The following is a 20,252-nucleotide window of genomic DNA, read 5'->3' on the forward strand; positions in this document are numbered from 1 at the left end:
AAGCCTCTCCAGGAAGAGATTCTCAGAAAATTTAAATTAGTCGGTAATAGAGATTAATAAATGATTCTCTAATAGGAAAGAGTCTTCATCATATCTTGAAAATTTTTTTTAAGTAGCTCTTTTTTCTAACTTAGAAATTCAATTTCATATTCCATATTATGTAAGTATGCTTGCTCAGATGTTCTTTAAAGTAGTGTCTCTATACTTACAAATAGTAAATGAAGTAAAGGTTAAAATGTGTAAAAAATCCCAAATAGGATTATGATACCAAACATTTTTCCTCCTTTCATCTTTGTCTTGTATTTTTCTAAGTACTTAATTTGACCTCTTGTAATGAATTTTCTTATTAATTGTTAATAACTTTTTACATATGTTATTGAAAAGATGAATGTTTAAAATTGATGTATCTTAAACTTAAGTGGTGAAAAATACTTTTAAAGTAGATTATTAAACATATGCATTAAAGAATATAATTTGTGTGTTGAACATTATTTTCAGGAACAGTTTGCTAACCTGTGCCTTTAAATAATTAGCAAAGTTCAAAACTTGGAAAATGTTTTCTCTTAAAGTCATGTCTGCTTTTTACCTTCTGAACAGCTATTGTACTTACTCAGCTTGTGTTAGAGAAATATCAGACAAGTGTACAGAGATACATTTATAAGACTGATCATTTTTTATAATACTAAAATGTTAGAAAAAGCCAAAATAACTAAGGTAGGAGGAGAATGGTTAAATGAACTTGCATCATATGCACATAGTGGAATAGCATCATGGAGAGGTGTACTTCTTGACATGGAAAGTGCTTATATTAAAATTCAAAACAGCATATAAGTCTGTCTTTGTTCAAAAAGAAGATGTAGGTGGGTAAGTGATAAACAGATGAATGAATGTCTATATGGATATAGATAGAAATCTAGAGATGTAGATATATAGCTATAGCTATAGATATAAATGAAAATAAATAAAATCTTTACCAAAAGGGAAACAGTGGTGTCTGAGTCCACTGGACTGCTAACGAAATACCACAGACCTGGTAGCTTATAAACAACAGAAATTTATTTCTCATGGTTTCTGGAGGCTGGAAGTCCGAGATCAGGGTGGCAGGATGGTTGAATGAGGGCCCTCTTCTGGTTCTTAGACTTCTGGTTGTGTCCTCACGTAGTGGAAGGGGAGTCTTATAAGAGCAACAGTCCCATTCATAAGGGCTCCACCCTCATGACCAAGCCCTACCTCGTCATACCATTGCATTGAGGAGTAGGATTGCAGTATATGAATTTGGGGCGATACTAACATTCAGACCATAGCAGGTGGTTATTTAGTAAGATTTCAGATATTGTGTGTGTATTTAATTGTAATTTTAAAAAGCAATGTATCTATCAGTATATTACTTGTATATTAAAAATAATAACTAAAAGAAAAATATAACACTAATAATAGTAGATAATATTTATTGAGCTGTATATTGTCTGTCTTGTACTCTTCTAAATAATTTTCATGCCTTTCCTCATTTAATTGTAATAGTGCTACTCTTTAATCCTTATTTATGCTATAGATTATAAGGGTGTGAATTTTCATGCTAGACTGTAAGAAATAAATGATGATAATGTAATTTCACGTGGGATCGGTTTTGAGTGGCGTCTCTGAATCCTTGAGGCTGCGTCCTGTGAGAGTGCATGTGTGTTTCTGGGGAGCAGGCACTTAGCTTTTAACCAGATTATGAGATAGGTCAATGCTGCCCCCAATAGTTTTGGTCAAAAACACCGTTCAGTTCTGTACTGATGAAAACCGTACTTCCAAGGAGGGACATTAAGAGAGAAGCTAAACTATACAGTGGAGAAGAATGTGTTTTCGCCTCATTAGTCTACCTGAGGAAAAGACGGCAAGCAACAGGAATTGTCACCTGAAGTAACGTTTTCAAGAATGCTGAGGGGCCGGCCCCGTGGTTGAGTTCACGTGCTCCGCTACGGCAGCCCAGGGTTTCTCTGGTTCGGATCCTGGGAGCTGACATGGCACCACTCACCAGGCCACGTTGAGGTGGCGTCCCACATACTACAACTAGAGGGACCCGCAACTAAAATATACAACTATATACACTGGGGCGATTTGGGGAGAAACAGCAGAAAGAAAAAAAAAAGGCTGAGAAGAAGTTAGGGGATGAGGAGATCCTCAAGTGCCAGTAGTGTTCCAGCCAGAGCTGAGCTCTAGTTTTAGAAGGTTCCTAAAATGTTAATTTTAAGTGGAATGTAATTAATTATATCCTATATATACTATAAAAATACATACTATATATATAGCCAAATATATATACAGCATATAGCATATATATACTATAGTATGTATGTAATCTGTAGTTAATATGTGTGTGTGTGTGATAAAATAACCCCTGAGAGCTTGTTCAGAGTTTTTGCAGGATGAACATGTAGGAATAATGAAGGAAGAGAGCAGAGAGGGAGCTCCTAACACAGCAACCTGACTTACCCTATCAATCTGGATGTCTTGTAGCAAAATTATTTTCACATTCAGTCCTGCATTTTAAGATGTAAAATAGCAGATAATTCAAAGGACATTAATACTTGGGTTAGGGAAATGTGTTTGTCTGAGTAAATATGTGAATAAATGAGTCTGTGTAGAATTTCTGCACTTAAGGAAAGGAATAACGTCGCACCATGAAACCTAAGTGAAGAGGAGCTGAAGAGCTCCCTTTCCTGTGCCTTGCGTCTGCTGCAGGCTGGGGCTGCTCAGTTCCCGCCTCAGAAGCATGGGCACCAGAAATTCTAGCTTTATTATAACTTTCATCTATGGCCCTTTATGTCATTCCTTCCTGGCAAACGTCGGTAATGAGTGGAAATGTGTCACATAAAAGCTGCTAGGCATTGAAAGCTTACAGGTTCCAGACCCCGTACCAAGAGCTCACTGACCTCCTTCCAGTCTTCTAAGTGGCCTCGCTGGAATTAAAACCCAAGTCTTGCTGACTTGGAAATCTGTGTTCCTGGGCATCATCTTGTATAACTGTCCTTAGACCTAAAGAACTCTCCAGTCTCTGCGCTGTTATTCTTCAGGGTGTAGCTTTCGCCCACCTCCTTTCAGAATGTTACAGGGAGGCTGATGACAATGTAGATTCCTGCCTGGGACTCACCCCAAGGTAACCAATCAGAATCGCTGGAGGATGAACATTTTTAACAAGCTTTCTTGGAATCTCGATGCTTCCTCGGAGCATGCTGTAGATTGAAAAGCACAGCTCCATACTCATTCCTACACCAGAGGGTGAGAGTGTACCAAGTTGGTTTTTTTCCTGGTAGCGTTTGACACTGGCCACCCTCCTTCAAACTCTTCTTAGCCTTCTGTATTTGCTTCTGATGTCCCTCTTTGTCTGCTGACCGTTCCTCCTCAGTCTTCTCTGATCGGCCTTCTTTCTGCCTGCAGTTCCTGGAGATGCTGCCCGTGGCCCTTTTTCCTCCTGTGGCTGTAACAACCATCCCTCACTGAGTCCTTACAAATTACTCTTGGTCCTCACCCCCAATTCTCTCCTGAATTTCAGTACTTTATTTTTATCAATGTTACTCTAAATCCATGGATGCTGGCATATCATTCAGGTCTTAAATTTAGCATGCCAAAAAATGAACTCATTATCTTCTCCCCATACACATTCTGTCAGTTCTGTCACCGTTTTCCCCAAGCGCACTTAGTGCTGGCACTACTCCGTCTCCTGAGCTCGAAACTTCAAAATTGCATTCACACTTCCCCTTTCCTCCCAACCTCCATTCAGCAGGCAGTCATCAAGTCCCATTGTTTCCACCCCAGAAAGGCCATTTGAATTGATCTTTCTTTTCTCCATTCCTGCTGCATCTCACCTTCTCTTCCCTTAGACTTTGGGTTCCATACAGCTCTCCTAACGTTCAGCTGTCCCCAGTATCCAGTCTCTTCTCCACGCTGTACCAGAGACGTGTTAATAACACGTTTGAACTTTTCATTCCCTACTTAGAAATAGCCTTTGGTTCCCTGCTGTCTGGATTCTAATGTCCAGATTCTATGAGGCCTTTCCTAACCTCACCTCCGCCTGCCTGCCGCACCTCTTCTCACCACAAGCCCTACTTTATGATTACACCGAACTCCTCAGTGCATTTCACTTTCTCACTCCAGTGCATCAGCATGTCATCCCAGTAGCTGGAGTCTCTGTCCACATACGAGAGGCTGGTCCTTCTTTGCACTGTGTTTCCGTGGTATTTACTCCAGACCAATACCGTGGAGAAGTAATTAAGAGTCAGAGTGCTGAACCAGACTGTCTGGGTTCATAGGCCCCGCTACTTAATAACTCTCTGTGCCTCAGTTTACTTACCTGTAAATTTGCATCATAGTATTACCTACTTCAGGTTTGTTGAAGGTAGAAAGAGTTAATCTATATGCATTTGCCTGGCACATAGCAAGCAGACATTAAGCATTTCCCGCTGCCTCTACTGTGATAATCACGATGGCACTGATGTGGCAGTCTCCCCCAGAAAAGGCTGAAGGAAGTGTTTATTCCTGGAGGCAATGCCGAGGTCCATGGCTATACCAAAATAAAAGTGTTTTGCCTATAGGAAGCCTGGATCCAGTTTGTAGGCTGCTCTACTTTAGCTCCCTCATGCTGTTTCTAGTCTCCCTTAAGGTCGCCACTAGATGAAATCCGGTTAGTACCTGGACATGTAGTTTCCCCTCAGCTGGCGGTACCTTCATTATCGGTAAAGAACGTGCTTCACTACAATTCTGGAGGCGCATCATTTTGCCAGTTGAGTGGATGATGGAACAGGCTATGCCGTGGCTGCACCATGGACTGATATGAATCAGGCTCGAGACCCAGGCAGGACTCCAAAGTGTAGCAGAGGGAGGTCCCTTGTCACTTTAAGGCATTTCATAGTAAATAAAGGCCCACAGAGTCAGAAATCTGGTTCCCTCCTCTGTCACATAGCAGGCGACATTATAAAAAATATTATTTAGATGGCAATATTAGAATTTAGCAAAATGTTTGCAGACGTTTTGATTTTTATGACACTACTATGGACATATTTGTTTGGCTGTTATTTTTATTTTGATGACTGTGGCCCTGAAAAGTTAAATATAAATTGCAGCGCTCCTTAGCAGAGTTTACCGTTTGAAGCAGCTCCACGATAAATCACTTTGAATTACATCCTAGCTTATTAGTTTTCATTTATTGCAATATTAATTTACTCATTTCTTTAAAATAGGATCCTCCTGTATTGGTACTTTCTAATTCAAAAGAGAAATTTGTAGCTTAGAAAATTAGTGTTAAAGTGGTAAATGAAAGTAAATTTTGGCAAGTAGCATGTAACTTTTAGAAGAAAAGAAGAAGCTGTAAAGGAGAAATCCAACTTGGGGAAAACAATAGGAGCCAATCTATTAGATGACTAATACTTAAATTTTATTTTCAGAATGAAGAATATGTATGTCTTATTATTTTATTTTATTTTCAAGTGTATTGGGTTTCTGGTTCTCATCATTATAATGAGAAATAATATTTAAGTGGATTCCCAACCAAGTGTCCCAGCTATACACACACATACCCACGCAGACACAAATTAAAATTAAAGATGCACATCTAATGGTAACACATAGATCTGAGAAAGAAATAGGGAAAATGAATAATGAGAGTGATGACTTGGGTCTCTGTAGCACTTGAAGTTTAAAATGTACTTGCCTAATGTGATGAGGTAGAAAGAACTTCATTAAAACTTTTGCATTTTAATCAAAAGAACTGAATTTTAGTGGTTGCTTTCCATTTATTCTCTGTGTGAGGCTGGGCAAATCTCTTAACTGCCCAGAGCTCTGGAGTTCTCATCTATGAAATGGATATAATACAGAGTCCCTCTGAGGTTGAAAAAATAATGTACACCACAAAGCCTTTGGAAATTGTAAAGCAATGTACAGATTTCGGAGATTGCGGAAATAGAGATCTCGGAAATTACTCAGAGACTTCAGAGATTATTTCGGAGATGGAGCAAGGATGACAGAGATAACTGTTCTCAGTTTGTGCCTGAGGGAATGAGGCACGCAATAGGGGAGAAACGTGTCCAGGCTGAAACCGGACCTGGATCCAGACGTGGGCGGTACTCTTTGTGTTAGACTGTGCCGTTTCTGACCCAGGTTTGTACATCATTTACAGGGCACAGCTGTAGTAAATTGTAACCTAAATTGGATTTTAAGGGCTTCAAAACATATAATTATTGAGTTATCTTAGTAAGCAATGTGAATATTACTGAGTGGGAGGTATATTTGTTTTTAATGCAGGTAATGAATTTGGGCATCCGGAATGGCTAGACTTCCCAAGAAAGGGGAATAATGAGAGCTACCATTATGCCAGAAGGCAGTTTCATTTAACTGATGATGACCTTCTTCGCTACAAGTTCCTAAATAACTTTGACAGGGATATGAATAAATTGGAAGAAAGATGTGGTTGGCTTTCCGCTCCCCAGGTAAGCTCTTTCCTCTGAATGTTATGTTTTAGTCACCAATGTTGTACATGCTTCGAATGGCAATCCACGTAAATCTGTATGCAGATCTTTTAAACATCACTTTATTATTCAGCGTGTGGTACCCTGTGACACACTTCAGGTTGTCAAAACATGTCGCTGAAGTCTCCCCAATAGATAATGAAAGTCTTAAACATAATGCCCTGCTTACTTTCCTGGTTAGCTTGTTGTTGTTGTTTAAATTTAGTAATTTTTGTTTCATTTGGTTAAAATAAATGACAAAAAGCTCTGCATGGAATCCATTTTGAAAATTGCTGTGGAAACATCTTAATTGTTTTGACTGTTTTTCTTTATATAAATAATTATGCTGCCATAAAGAAACGACTTTGACAACATGTAGATTTCTTTGTTCCTTTTTTTCCTTCCTTTACTGGTCTCTAACTTGTCATTTCAATAGATGCCATTATACCTGCATGCTGTTTTGTATTTTTCATGAGCCTGACTCTCCTCTGGAATTAACGTGTCCATTTTCAATAAGTTTTAGAAAATGTAATTAACAGGTGCAAATTTTATACAGGCTTCTTTTTTTCCTCTTGCAAAAATTAGCATATAGTATGTGTTACTTATAATCCATTTGCTTTTTACTGGTGTTGTTTGAAATTACTGTTGATGTGTTTTTACTTTTCTGTCTCTGATTTTTTTCTTTTAATGGTTGAACAAAGGTGCTTATATATTCAGTAAGATTGGCTACATGACACGAATGCCCTAATCACATTTATTAGTAATGCTATTTCCAGGAGAGGGAGCAAAACGATGCTCCTTTTCAATAGGGACAGTGTTGAATACCAAAAGGCGTGCTGTTTACGCCGGAGCCGTGGTTCACATTTCAAAATTACCAAGAGTGGTGATGCTGATGTGCATGGAAATGAGTCCTCTCAACGCTGGGCCTGGCAGAGGGCGGTGCCCAACAGCAGAGGCTCCTCACCCCCACTATAAAACATGGTGTACCAAATAAGAGAGCTTGTGGATGGTATCTTGTCTTTTCAGACCTTCTCTTTGATTAGGCATATGTGTGAATATAGTAGAAGACTTTAAGTTGCCCTTGTATCTGACGAAGTTGTGCAACTATGTAAAGTTTTTAAGATAACTACAACTTCAGAACTCTCATATGATAACAATGTTACATTATATTTTGAAAAGTAATTTTATGTACCTTACCTCGTTAATCTGGGGACTAAAAGAAAAGTCTTAAAGAAAATTCGCTTATAAGTACATAAACATACACACAAACACTTTGTCTGTAGCCACAGGTACCATGTTTTTACTTAAAACCTAAGCCACAACACTAGTGCTTTGTGCTTAGTTTGAAGTTGGCAAGTGGCTGGTGAGATTTTCATACTCTTTTAGCAGTTTTTGAGACTGTTCTTGGCTTAGAGTTTGATATGGCAGAATTGCAACATATTCAAAAATGTAACGTGCTGGCATTTTCATTTTTGGCTTAATAACTAACAAGGCTATTAATAAACAAAAACAACTTTTTTGTAAATAATTTACTTCTAACAGCAATATATTATATTTAAATATAATATATGTGTTAATTCTTGCAGGCATTTGTGAGTGAAAAGCATGAAGGCAATAAGGTCATCGCTTTTGAGAGAGCAGCTCTTCTTTTTATTTTCAACTTCCATCCAAGCAAGAGCTACACCAATTACAGAGTCGGAACGACATTGCCAGGGAAATATCCTTTTTGTTGCCAATGACTGTGACTGTCTGCATTCAACTTTTTATTCCATCATAGAGCCTAAGAAAGACTAATGCTGGTGTCGTGACAGTAGCTCTCAGTTTCTTCATCTCAAAAATGAGGGACTTGAAATAGTTGGTTGATAAATCTTTGCTCAGCTCGGTTATACTGAATTCATCCTAAACTTCATTCTGGCTCTAAAAAGTAGGATTCTGAACATTTTTTAAATAATATTTTGATCCAATATGCAATACAGGAGATGATTGCAGTTTTTCTTTACGAAAATATTTTGTAAGTTGCGTCTGAGAATTGTCTCCTTTCCCCTCCGCACTGAGAGGGCAGACAGTAGCTGTAAAGATAGTTTCCTTCCTTTTTCTCTCTCCTGTCTCCTAAAATGCAGGACAGAGCTCACTTTTGTAGGCCTGAATTGGTCAGAAATCAGGGCAGGGAAGGTATAAGCAAAGGAAATAGCAGGGAGAATGTTTTTGATGTTCTCTACACAGTCATGTGCTGCAAAATGACATTTCAGTCATTGACAGACTGCGTGTATGATAGTGGTCCCAGAGAATTAGTACCATAGAGCCTAGGTGTGTAGGAGGCTATACCATCTAGATTTGTGTAAGTACACTCTCTGATGTTTGAACAAGGGTGAAATCGCCTAACAATGCATTTCTTAGGACCTATCCTCGTCATTAAGTGATTCATGACTGTAAATTCATTTACTCATTCATTTGTGCATTTCACTGATATTTACTGAGCACCTGTTTATCGCACGCCTGTGTGCCAGCCCTGTGCTAGATGCTGTAAATACAGGAATTTTCCTGGCAGATGCAGTCACTGCCCTCATGGAGCTTTTAAACCAGTGAAGAAGGCAAACATTAGTAATTGTAAGTTTGATAATTGTTACAATAGGGACCGTGCTATGTAGTTTAAAGAGATTACAGCTTACCAGATCCATGGAAAGAGCGACAGATGCAGGACCTAGCAACAAACCAGCACAAGTTTTTAGGCAGGCAGTAGAAATAATGTGCTTCTCCCCTGAAGCCCTAACAGTGATTAATGTCTGCCACCTGAGCCCGTGCCTGATGCCAACACAAGGTCCTCTGTGTCAGGGTGTCTTAGCTATAGTAGGAGAAACCCCCTGTTCAACTGGCTCAGACAATAAGGAAAATGTATTTTGCCACCTAATAAAAGCCCCAAGGTAGGGTGACCCTGGTACTGTGACAATATATCATCAAGGTCCCTGGCTCCTTCTGTCTTGCTGCTTTCAACTTTCCAGGGCTGGCAGTGTCCAAGGGCTGGCACCTGTTACAGTTGCAACACAACAGCCATGGTTCCAAATGTCACCTTCAGACACAACACAAGGCAAACATTTTACTTTTTGTATCTTTTCAAGAATGAAGTCACTTTAGCAAATTTCCTTTTGTATTCCATTGACCAGAATTCAGTCACACATCCCCAGAGAAATTGGTAGAAAGGAGAATGGTATCACCAGAAGTGTCTTAATTAGGAATTACCCCCGAGTCTCCAGGAAGTGGACTCCTCGGTGAAGTGGTTGCCCAGTGTTTGTCTGGCAGTGAGGAGGAAAGAGCCAGCGCTGTCTAGTAAGTAGCCTGTGGCATCTGCCACTACCCTGTGCTCTCAGTGACGTTGAGGGTGGTGAGAGCTGGTTCCCTCCGTTCTCCCCTCGCAGCAGCTCACTGTTCCACAGAGCACTGAAGAGCAGAGGCTGTGGCTGTGACTAATGGCCCCACCGTGCCTCAGTTCACAGAGAATGCTCAGATGAGCAAAATTACTGTGACGGGGTTCTCTGCACCAAAGAGCTGTGCTGTTCAGGAAGCAAATGTTCTCACCATCTCCATGAAGACACGCAAACAAATGCTAGATGAGTAGCAACTCATATGCAACCCTTCTCAGCTCCAAACTGCTGAAGTAATGCCCCTAGACTAAATCATTTATTCCTGATAATGTAATATAATCAAAATATAATTTTGATGATAATCAAATTAAAACATAATCAAAGGAAAGTACATTTACAGAACACTTGGGATCTGTTGCAGTCTTTGTTAATCACTGTCCTTGACTCTAAGTGAGGGAGGAGAGATGTATAAAACCAAATGAGGATATAAGGTGTAATGCAATAGATGGGATGGGACAGGAATGTTCCATGGGGGAACAGAGGACAAGTGAAAGAAAAGTAAATAAATAAATGATAGAGATTGATTGATTGATTGATTAAGGAAAAGACCTTTAAGCCTAGATGAGAGAGAGATTGATTGATGGAGAAAAAGATCGTTAAGCCTGGACCTTGAGAAATGGATAAAATTATAGGAGAAAGAATTGAGGAAGGCCATTCCACCTGTTGCAAAGTATAGAATATCCTTAGATAGTGGACCGTACAATGGATTAATTGGAGAACGATGACCATAAAATGAACTACTAAGAGATAAAACTGTAAAGATAGATTGCAATCACATAATAGAAGATTTCAATGCCATATTAATGAGTTTAGGCGTTTTTCTGTAGTATCATAGTGAGTCGTTGAAGGTTTTTTGAGCGAGGGAGCTGCTTGGTAAGAATGTGTGCTTTAGGAAAAGTTCTCATGTACCCAATGTGTGAGAGAGCTCTCATGAGGAGAGAGGTGGGAAGTACAGATATTAATTATGAGAAATTGCAGTACACACAAAAGATAATTAGGGCACGAACTAAAGTAATGGCATTGGATAGAAAGAGGTATATGAAGCCCTTTCTTGTAGTAAAAGAACTCAGCATTTGTTTGGACATGGGGTGCAGAAGAGAAAATACATGGTTTCACTCTGAACGATGGGAAGAACGGCAGTGATATTATTTCTGACATTAGCGAAGCAAGGAGGAGTAATCAGCCAGGGCAAGAGAAAATATTAGTTTAATTTAGGATCATTGACAAGTGGAAATACATGGAATTTCAATGAAGATGTTTAGGAGAAAAATCTTGGCTCAGGCTACATTAATCTCCTGTCTGAAACCTATGTAACTTTAACACATATTAGTCAATAAAAACATATATAATAACATGGCATATTTTATTAAGTGGAACCCACCCAAAAGTTAATTTTATTTAGTAATACCAAGTTACACCGTACATGAAATTCTAGTTCGGTTTTGATAAACCTTGCCACACATTGTGTCTTCTGAAATTTAGCAGTTTGTTTACATGTCTTAGGCACGTATTACACAGAAATTCTCTATTTTCATAAACACAGGATGGTTTACATTAGTGACCCATTTCAGAACCTGTACTCACGAAAAGTTATGATAGACACCTTGGAACACTGGGCCACCTCTTCATAGAAGTCAGAGTGGAAGCCTCAGTCATCTCTTGGATCTCTAGGAGAACCTTGAAGAAATATTGTTGGTTCTTTTACTACAAGGATTCTGTCCTCTACAGACTTATGCCCACTTGGACCTCATTTAGTCGTGCTGCCTTTCTCATTCATGTCTTTCTGTCAACAAGCTGTAACTAATTCCCTTGTGTTATTGCTTCCTCTAAGGACATTTGCATTTTAATAAGTCTCTTTGAATACACCAGAAGTATGCAAGACTTAATGGACTGGATATCTAATGGAATAATTATTTTATAATGAGGATTATTTTTTGAGGGGAGAGGAGCCTGAGAGCATTTCCAACATACCTTAAACCACGCCTTCTAATTAGCTTTATGTTCATACCGCCAGCCCTAACTCCTAGTTTGGAATTATAAAGTTTTCTGGATTTTGCAATATTCTGTACACCAATGACCCAGTTCAGTGTAGAAATCCCATCTATAAATTCCTACACAGATAATAGCTAACCATCTTTAGAACACTTTCCAGTCCTAGGAACTCACTATTTCACAAGGTAAGCAATTTAAAGTTTTTAATTTGTAAAAGTATTGCCTTAAATGTAAATGCCTTTGTTCTGTACATGGGGCCTAATGCCTGTTCTTCATGCCAGCTGTCTGAATCAGAAGGCATTTAACATGCTCCTCACAGTACCACCACCCTAGTCTTCCCTCTGCCAGACCAATACCTCTAATTCCTGTAATAGATTCCTGTGACACTTTCCAGACCTCTTCCCATCACGCATCCCTTATCAAAATGCACCCGGCATATCCACATTCCTCTCACGTTGTGTCTCCAGAACGAACAGCACGCTATTCCAGATACGTCTGGCAAGGACGATGTGGAGTGCCCCATTTTCTCCCGTTGTCTTGATACTGTTCTCTTTCACGTAGGTAAAGTTACATTAGCTATCACATTTTCTGCTCATATTGCATTTGCATCAAATAAAAACTTTATATTTTTTATGTATACTAGCATTATGTCATATCTCCCATATTCTTTATTTATTCAGTTAAGTCTAACCCAAAATCCCAAATTTAATGTTAAAACAAAAAAATATTGGTTTTGCCACTAACCTGTTAATAGAGAAGATAAAAGCGTACTAGAGCGGAACAATTTTGTGTTATTAATCTGTTGTGATTGTACCATCTTCCAGAAGCCCCAGATAAACCTATTCTCTCAGCTTCTTGTTGTTCCAAGCTTAGCTATAAAAGTTCTTTTTATTGTCCTTACCATTTTCCAAGTCTCATTTCTTTTTGGCCTTTCATCTTTCTGACTTTATTCTTGTCCCTTAAACGGCAATGTAGCTCAGCATTATAGAATTATTTCAGATATAGAAGGTACGAAAAGATTAGGATTTCTATGCTGTATTTTCTGACTTTACCAAAGTCTTCTATGCCATTGGTGTTTCCAACTACTGAGCCAGTGAATCGAATACAGATTTTCACTGTGAAGAACCCACAGTGGCAAAATTGGATGTATTAATCAAGTCAAGAAATTCATCAAATTTTTAATTCCCTGGGAAGCAGGATTTGGTGCCAGAACAAATTTAAAGTTTCTAAAGAAGTCATTTGAACTTCTGTCACTATGAAATATAAACCTGCAATAGGAAATATGTCTGAATTCTTGGGCAGTTCCGTTTTTTGAACCTGTATATTCTGTATATCAAATAGCAAGATGTCAACTTCCAGTCAGCTCTGTGGAGAAGAGGTGGTGACTGACTTCCCAAGAAACTGTAGTAAGGGGAGCTGTCTTGGAGCTAACGCCAGGCAAGGTAGAAGAAACACTTTAAGGATGCTTTTAAATATCGCTTCAAAATAAGATGATGCATTTGGAAAGCAAAGGGGGAAGTCTGATTTGTATCACTAAGGTTTTGAACATGGTCTGCATGGGGACTTCTCAAGGACATAGTATTGTTTCTGCAAAGGGAATCTACAGCCATATTCTAGAAAATGAAAAACAAAACAGCAAAAACCCTTTGCCCATACACCGTCTCCCACTGCTCTTTTCAGCTGCCATTGTTCCATGTGCTAATGGCCAGCGTTCTTTAATACAGTAGACAGCAATGTGGTGATGCGGACTGAGGCCTAAACATCCCGAGTAAGCAGGCAGCTTACACATGTCATGCTTAGGAAGATGAAATACGTTTTCTTGATGTGTTATATTTGCTTGTGACTTCACATTGTTTAGCTGTAGAGAAAGAAAGAAACACATGCCCTTTATATTATCAGAATCGTTATTGTATTTCTTCTGTCACATCTCTTCACTTGGAACATATCAAATCAGCATTGACTCAAACGGAAAACTGCTGAGCCCCCAAGGGCAGACTGCCCCTTCTGATGTATTTTGAATAACGCAAATGATGATGCCACATTCTGCGTGATGTAAGGGACAGTGTGGGTGTTACAGGACCTCTTTTGAGGGTTTCTGTTTGCTAGCCATTTTTATTAAGTATCTAGTTTAATATTCCTGGCTGCCCTCTAAGGTAGGTTGTATTAGCTTCCTGTGACAGATCAGGAAACTGAGGCCTTTCAGTAACTGCCTAGCCTCCTTCTAACACTCAACTGATAAAGGTCGAGCAGTGTATTGCAAAGCCCATGTTCTTTCCACTAAACCGTGTTGCCTCTTTCTGTCTGTTCCTGTGTGTATGTGTGGTTTGTGGTGAGAGCAATAGTGGCATTGTGGATGATGACTTATTCCCAAAATGTGCAAAATGATTTTGATACAGTTATGGGGGAAGAGAGAGCATGAGAAACTATACACGAATTCATGGCACAGGCAAGCTTCTCTCTCATCCACTAACTTCCATCAGCACCCCACCACCGCCCCCCACAAATGCTTCCCCAGAAATTCTTCCTCTTGACCCCTATTATCCTCCATAAGAAAAAAAATGGTAAAATGATTATTGTGATTTCTCCATATTCTGGAGTAGAATATAAATGTCTCATGGGTCTATGTCCATGGTTAAACTCCTCTGATACATCCTGTCAATTGAGGTTTACCCTATAATATTCGGACTAAAGTTTAAGTCCTCATAGATTATTTATAAGGTGGTGTCTTTGGTTTACACAGAATCTATTGTTCTGAGAGCATAAACAACACTAGAATCAAATGTTTTAAAATTATTTGTCAGCATGCTGTTGAGGTGGGAGTGGAAATACTGGTGTAATAGCAGCCCCCTTTCCAAATGGTGTTTCAAACTGTTACAGTGTTGAAATATTAAGAGGAGTAATCAGAAAGTATGGTTTGTGAAGAATACGTGAATCCAGGCCAAAAATATTTAAAGCTAGGGGAACAGATGAGTAAATAGTTGGATTTGACCCAAGATCTTTGAAATATTTTCATTAAACTGCTGCAAGATGTACTATTTAAAATGTAAATTCAGGCTCTGACATTTGCAACCTGTACACAGAGTTTCTAATGAGCAAGTGAGCTCACTTGGATGATTCACTGAAGTGTGATCGCTGAAGGCAGAGATGTTGCTGCGCGTTGGTTTGAAGCGTGGTTATGTAACACTCGGTGTTTATCAGAATCTGTGCTTTATGCAACAAATAAAAACAAAGGACTTAATTTAGGATTAGCTAAATGCCACACTATCAAGATTTTATATGCGAAGGTTAATTTCTGGACTAAAAACGTTGAGCATCTCAGCTTTCTAGTTTTCCAGGTTATAGATGTTTTGGTAAAAAAATTTTTTAAAAATGTAAGATTTTCTCTGAAAAGATCTACAACAGTGACTTTGAATATATGCAAGCATCTTTCTTTTCCTTGTGTATGTGAGTATGTGTACATGTGTGTGGGTGTGTCTGTGTGCTTTTACTTTATGCTGCAACGTAATGATGCTGTTCTTTCTGTGAACAGAGACAGACAACCCTATGAACCATTTCATATTTAATATAGGTCCTCCTTTTGATTCTGTAGCTTCAGGATGGATGTACACTCATTGCCTAGGTCAGCCTTCTTTAGTTTCAAGATGCCAGTAATACTTTAAACATTACCAAGTGGTCTTTTGATCATTTTTCATTGTTAAACACTGTCCAACAATCCCTGGGATTTAATGGTAATGACAGACGCATATCCCCCCCTCCAGCAGCAAGAAAAGGCCTATGATTTAGCCTCATGTTTCTACCGAGAAATTGGAGATGAATCACAAAGTAAGAAAAATATTTTGCATGATTAAAATATTGCAACTGCTGTAACACTTTTAGATTGACTTAATATATATTCATAAGACCATAGGCATTAATGAATAATGAGCAAGCCCTTACTACACACAAATGGTTTTAGGGTTTTTGTGAATAGCTGAGTGCTATTCAGTGTCTCAGTGCTCTGAGATATTCAACAGCATTTCTGTTTCGTTGATTTGTAGGTCAGTTGTGCAGTGATGATCTCCTTTGGTTCCAGAAATTCATCTAACAATAGCTCAGTTAAGATTTTTATCCTCTATTTCTTGTTCTTCTGTGGGAAAAAGAAATCAGAAACATTATTCTAACCTTTAAAAACAGTACATCTTGCCTAATAATTGTATCACTAATAAGGGGGAAAAACAGTGTCTAGGGTGATCATTTTTACCAATTTGTAAAAAGAAGTGCTATTATGTGGAAAGTGACTCCAAGATACATGGTAAAACTGAGAGTCTTACCTGAATATTAGCAACTATATCTTTAGTTAGACTAGATTAGATACTCACAACTTAAAGCTAAATTCTTGATGGATGAGTGATGAAAAATAGAGGGATGGGCAGATGGATGGATGGATGGGTGGATAATGGATAGACGGATGGGTGGATGGGTGGATGATGGATAGATGGATGGATGGATGGATGGATAGATGGATGGATGGAGGATGCAACTACCTAATGATGAAAGAACCCCTGACGTTGTTTAAAATTAAATAATTAAAACACAAACTATTACTATAATCTATTTCTTTTCCCTTAGAGTAGATATTTAATTAAATGGTAGAAAGAAAAACTTGATAAAATATTATCAATAAAATACATCATAATTTTGTAGACTTTGAAACTAATATACTAGAATCTGTTGTCAGAATATTTGCTGAACAGACTGTTTTAATAAGATCTACCATCTATTACAAACTTACTATATGCCTTGCTGTCTGCAAGCACTTTACACTCAGTATCTCGTTTAGTGAACCTTTTCCTTTCCTAGGGAACAGCATGGTAAATATGGAAGAAGGAAATCTACAGTGAAAAACATTGGCCTGAGAGATTGCATATCTAACCTTGCTTTTAAAATAGCCCTTTATTTAATCAGTCCCAAACAGATGTTCTCTTCCATTATGAAAAATAAATTATATTCGTCACCTTTATATCTGATGCCAATGTTTCTTAAATCGAGCATTCTGTGTCTAAAATAAGTTTTTAATATTGAACAATAAATTGCTTTTTCTTTCTGAATCTTTGTAGAAATTAGCCTTTTTCCAGTAACTATCTCCTGCCTACCAGAAAGCTGTTTAGATCTTCTATAAGTGAGATGCTCCATTTCCACTATTTTCTGTTAAGCTATTCTAACTCAGAATCTCACAGGGTCAAACTAAGTGGTCAGTGTTTCATTGAAATGTGAAAGTGGTTCCTGAATACCCCAGAAAATTTCTTAAAATTAAGCCATGATGGGGGCTGGCCCAGTGGCACAGCAGTTAAGTTCTCACATTCCGCTTCGGCAGCCCGGGGTTCACCGGTTCGGATCCCGGGTGCAGACATGGCACCGCTTGGCAAGACATGCTGTGGCAGGCGTCCCACATATAAAGTAGAGGAAGATGGACACAGATGTGAGCTCAGGGCCAGTCTTCCTCAGCAAAAAGAGGAGAATTGGCTACAGATGTTAGCTCAGGGCTAATATTCCTCAAAAAAAAAATTTAAGCCGTGATCTAATTACTGCTTCACCATAATTATTTAAGGGCTCCCAAGAATATACTGATGCTACAGCCAAAAGAAGAGTGTCTGTTTCTCCAGAGAGACGTGGAGAAAGTAGAGCCGGGAACGACGTGTTCTTGGAAATAGTGGCTTCAGTTGCAACCCTGTGTAAGAACCATCTCTGATCCTATTAATGTAGTGTCTCTAGGCCTAAGGGTGGAAAAATGCCTAATTAATTCCAATTATGTTTGTAAAATTTGTTTGTGAAATTAATTGTGATTCTTTTTGGTAATTATGTGGTGTCGATTTTTGAATAAGAAAAGTATTCTTTAGACATCTTGAAAAGTTATTGCAGAAATGGATAACCTAATGAAGTGCGCTCCTGTTGCCTTTTACTGGCAGACAATGAGTATTTTATTCCACGAACATTAATTAAAACAGAGAATTGTTTTCTTTGTCTGTAAAATTATGAACATTACTGTGATTTTTTTCCCCTTTGTTATGTAGGGAAATAGTCAGTTTTCACTTTCCTACCTTCCCACCAACACTCTTCTTTTTCTTCCAGCTAAGGAAAACAAGTTTCTCTGGTGGTAGCGTTCTTTTCTGACTCTGAGACATTGTTTCCTTCAGTTTGTCCTCTTCCCCTAACGTTTTTATCTCCCGAAGCCTCATGTAACTGGTGTGGCCACAGCGGTAGCAGGTATTTCTGCTTCTTGTATTTGTGAACCTGGAGAATCTGCTCTGGTTACTGGGTTAGTGGCTCAGAGCACGGGCTTAGGACTAAGACAGTTCAAGGGTTCAAGTTCTGTCTCTCCCACTTACTCGTGTTATGAAAGTGACCTTTTTTTTTTCTTTTCTGAGGAAGATCAGCCCTGAGCTAACATCTGCTGCCAATCCTTCTCTTTTTTCTGAGGAAGACTGGCCCTGAGCTCACATCCATGCCCATCTTCCTCTACTTTACATGTGGGATGCCTGCCACAGCATGACTTGATGAGTGGTGCCATGTCCGTACTGGGGATCAGTGGACCCTAGGCTGCTGGAGCAGAACATGAGAACTTAACCGCTGCACCCCTGGGCCAGCCCCGAAAGTGAACATTTTGTTTCCTAGTCTCCTCATCTTTAAAACACCAACGCATAGAATTATCAGAGTTAAATGAGTGAATGCATGTGACAGGCTTGGCAACAGCATCCTGCACATAGTTTGAGCTCAGTAAGTGTTAGCTGCTGTGGTCATTGCTACTGTCATCATCATCATTCAAAAAGTGTGCTAGAGGGCTGGCCTTGTGGCATAGTGGTCAAGTTTGGCGCATTCCACTTCAACAGCTGGCTTCACAGGGGCATGGACCTACACCACTCATCAGCCATGCTGTGTCAGCAACCCACATACAAAATAGAGGAAGATTCGCACAGATGTTAGCTCAGGGCTAATCTTCCTTGAGCAAAAAAAAAGAGAGAGAAAGAAAGATTGGCAACAGATGTTAGCTCAGGGCAAATCTTCCTCAGCAACAAAGAGAAAAAAAAATGCACTAGAAATTTGATGATAAAAGGAAGGAAAAGAAAGAATGAGAGGAATGGGTACAAATCCTCTCTGTTCCGCATTCTCTTGTCCTCCTTTTTTCATTTCCTATTCCCCAGTTCTCCACCACAAAACGATTTGTCCTTTCACAGTACTGGAATTACGCATCTTCCGCCTCCTACTAAATCCTTCCTCACTCTTGTACCATCAGCCCACCTTTCGTCCTCGCCCTTTTCTCCATATGCTACAGCACTATTTTGATTTTCTTTTCTTCTCCACCCACTGTTTGTGTTACCTTTCCCCTCAGATCCAAGTCCAGTCATGTACTCTCTTTCCTGGCGCTCTGCCCTTCAGTGACTCACACATGCTCGTAGCTTCAGCTGTCAGCTGCATGAAGGTGGTCCGGAATCACCCCTCCTACCTTGATCTGTGCCTTGTTCACCAAGTGCAATTTTGTGGTGCTTAATGACTGTTAGGAAATACTGGGCAGAAGGGAATCAGATTTTTGAGAGGTAGAAGAGCTCTAGCACGGCCTGGTTCAGCCCATTCAAATTAAATCGAATAGCTGGGTTGGGAGAGATTTCCTAGTTAGTACTGTAAGTTCAATTTACCTCACCCTTCACAGTGTTGACCTGCTTTCACTGACATTGACTCATCTTATCCTCACATCATTTTAGTGCTGCAAATCAGGCAAGTATTTTTATCCCCAACCTAAATATGAACATCAGGAAGATTATAACTTTCTCAAGATCATATTCCTAGTAAGTGAATAAATGTGATTTAATCTAGTTCCTCTAAGTTCAGCAGTTTTTCGTTTGGGCACCAGATAGTTCATCGCTTTCTTGCCCTGTAGAAATGCCATTAAAATAGGTAAAGCATGTCTTACTAATTGCTTATAATTTTATTTGTTTTCCCTGCTTCTCTTTGTAAAAGTTAATGGTGCCTCTGACTCAATGGCATTTTTTTGAAGTGTTATCCTTTCCTGGTTTCGGACACTCAATAGCAAAGATCAATTCAAATGGAGAATTTTTAAAAGAAACATACCTACCTTAAAAGGGTAAAATAATTTTTTAAGGAAAAAGATGTCCACTCAGATATTTTATTAAACCATGACATAAACCTAAGCATATTCAACTTCAACTGCTGATTGGGAAAGTGTCATGATAGGTGCTGAAGGATATTAGAGGATAAAAGGGTTTTTGGAGTAAACATCCCCTAGAACAGAGGAAAGAACACTACAGAGAGGTGAAAGATAAGAGTTCTCCTGTCCTCAGCTTTCTTAAACTGCTGGGTGTGT

General features: G+C 39.0%; 1 protein-coding gene across 1 annotated transcript in view; it reads left to right on the top strand.

The window, feature by feature from the left end:
- The window catches only part of GBE1 (1,4-alpha-glucan branching enzyme 1), a 246,641-nt gene that overhangs the window by 207,404 nt on the left and 18,985 nt on the right, over positions 1 to 20,252 (top strand). The window contains exons 13-14 of the mRNA XM_070597715.1: positions 6,283 to 6,467; positions 8,072 to 8,202. Coding sequence (XP_070453816.1) covers positions 6,283 to 6,467; positions 8,072 to 8,202 — 316 coding nt within the window. The remainder of the gene's footprint in view (positions 1 to 6,282; positions 6,468 to 8,071; positions 8,203 to 20,252) is intronic.

The sequence above is a fragment of the Equus przewalskii genome, chromosome 27 (genome assembly GCF_037783145.1).
Source record: "Equus przewalskii isolate Varuska chromosome 27, EquPr2, whole genome shotgun sequence".
Lineage (NCBI taxonomy): Eukaryota > Metazoa > Chordata > Mammalia > Perissodactyla > Equidae > Equus > Equus przewalskii.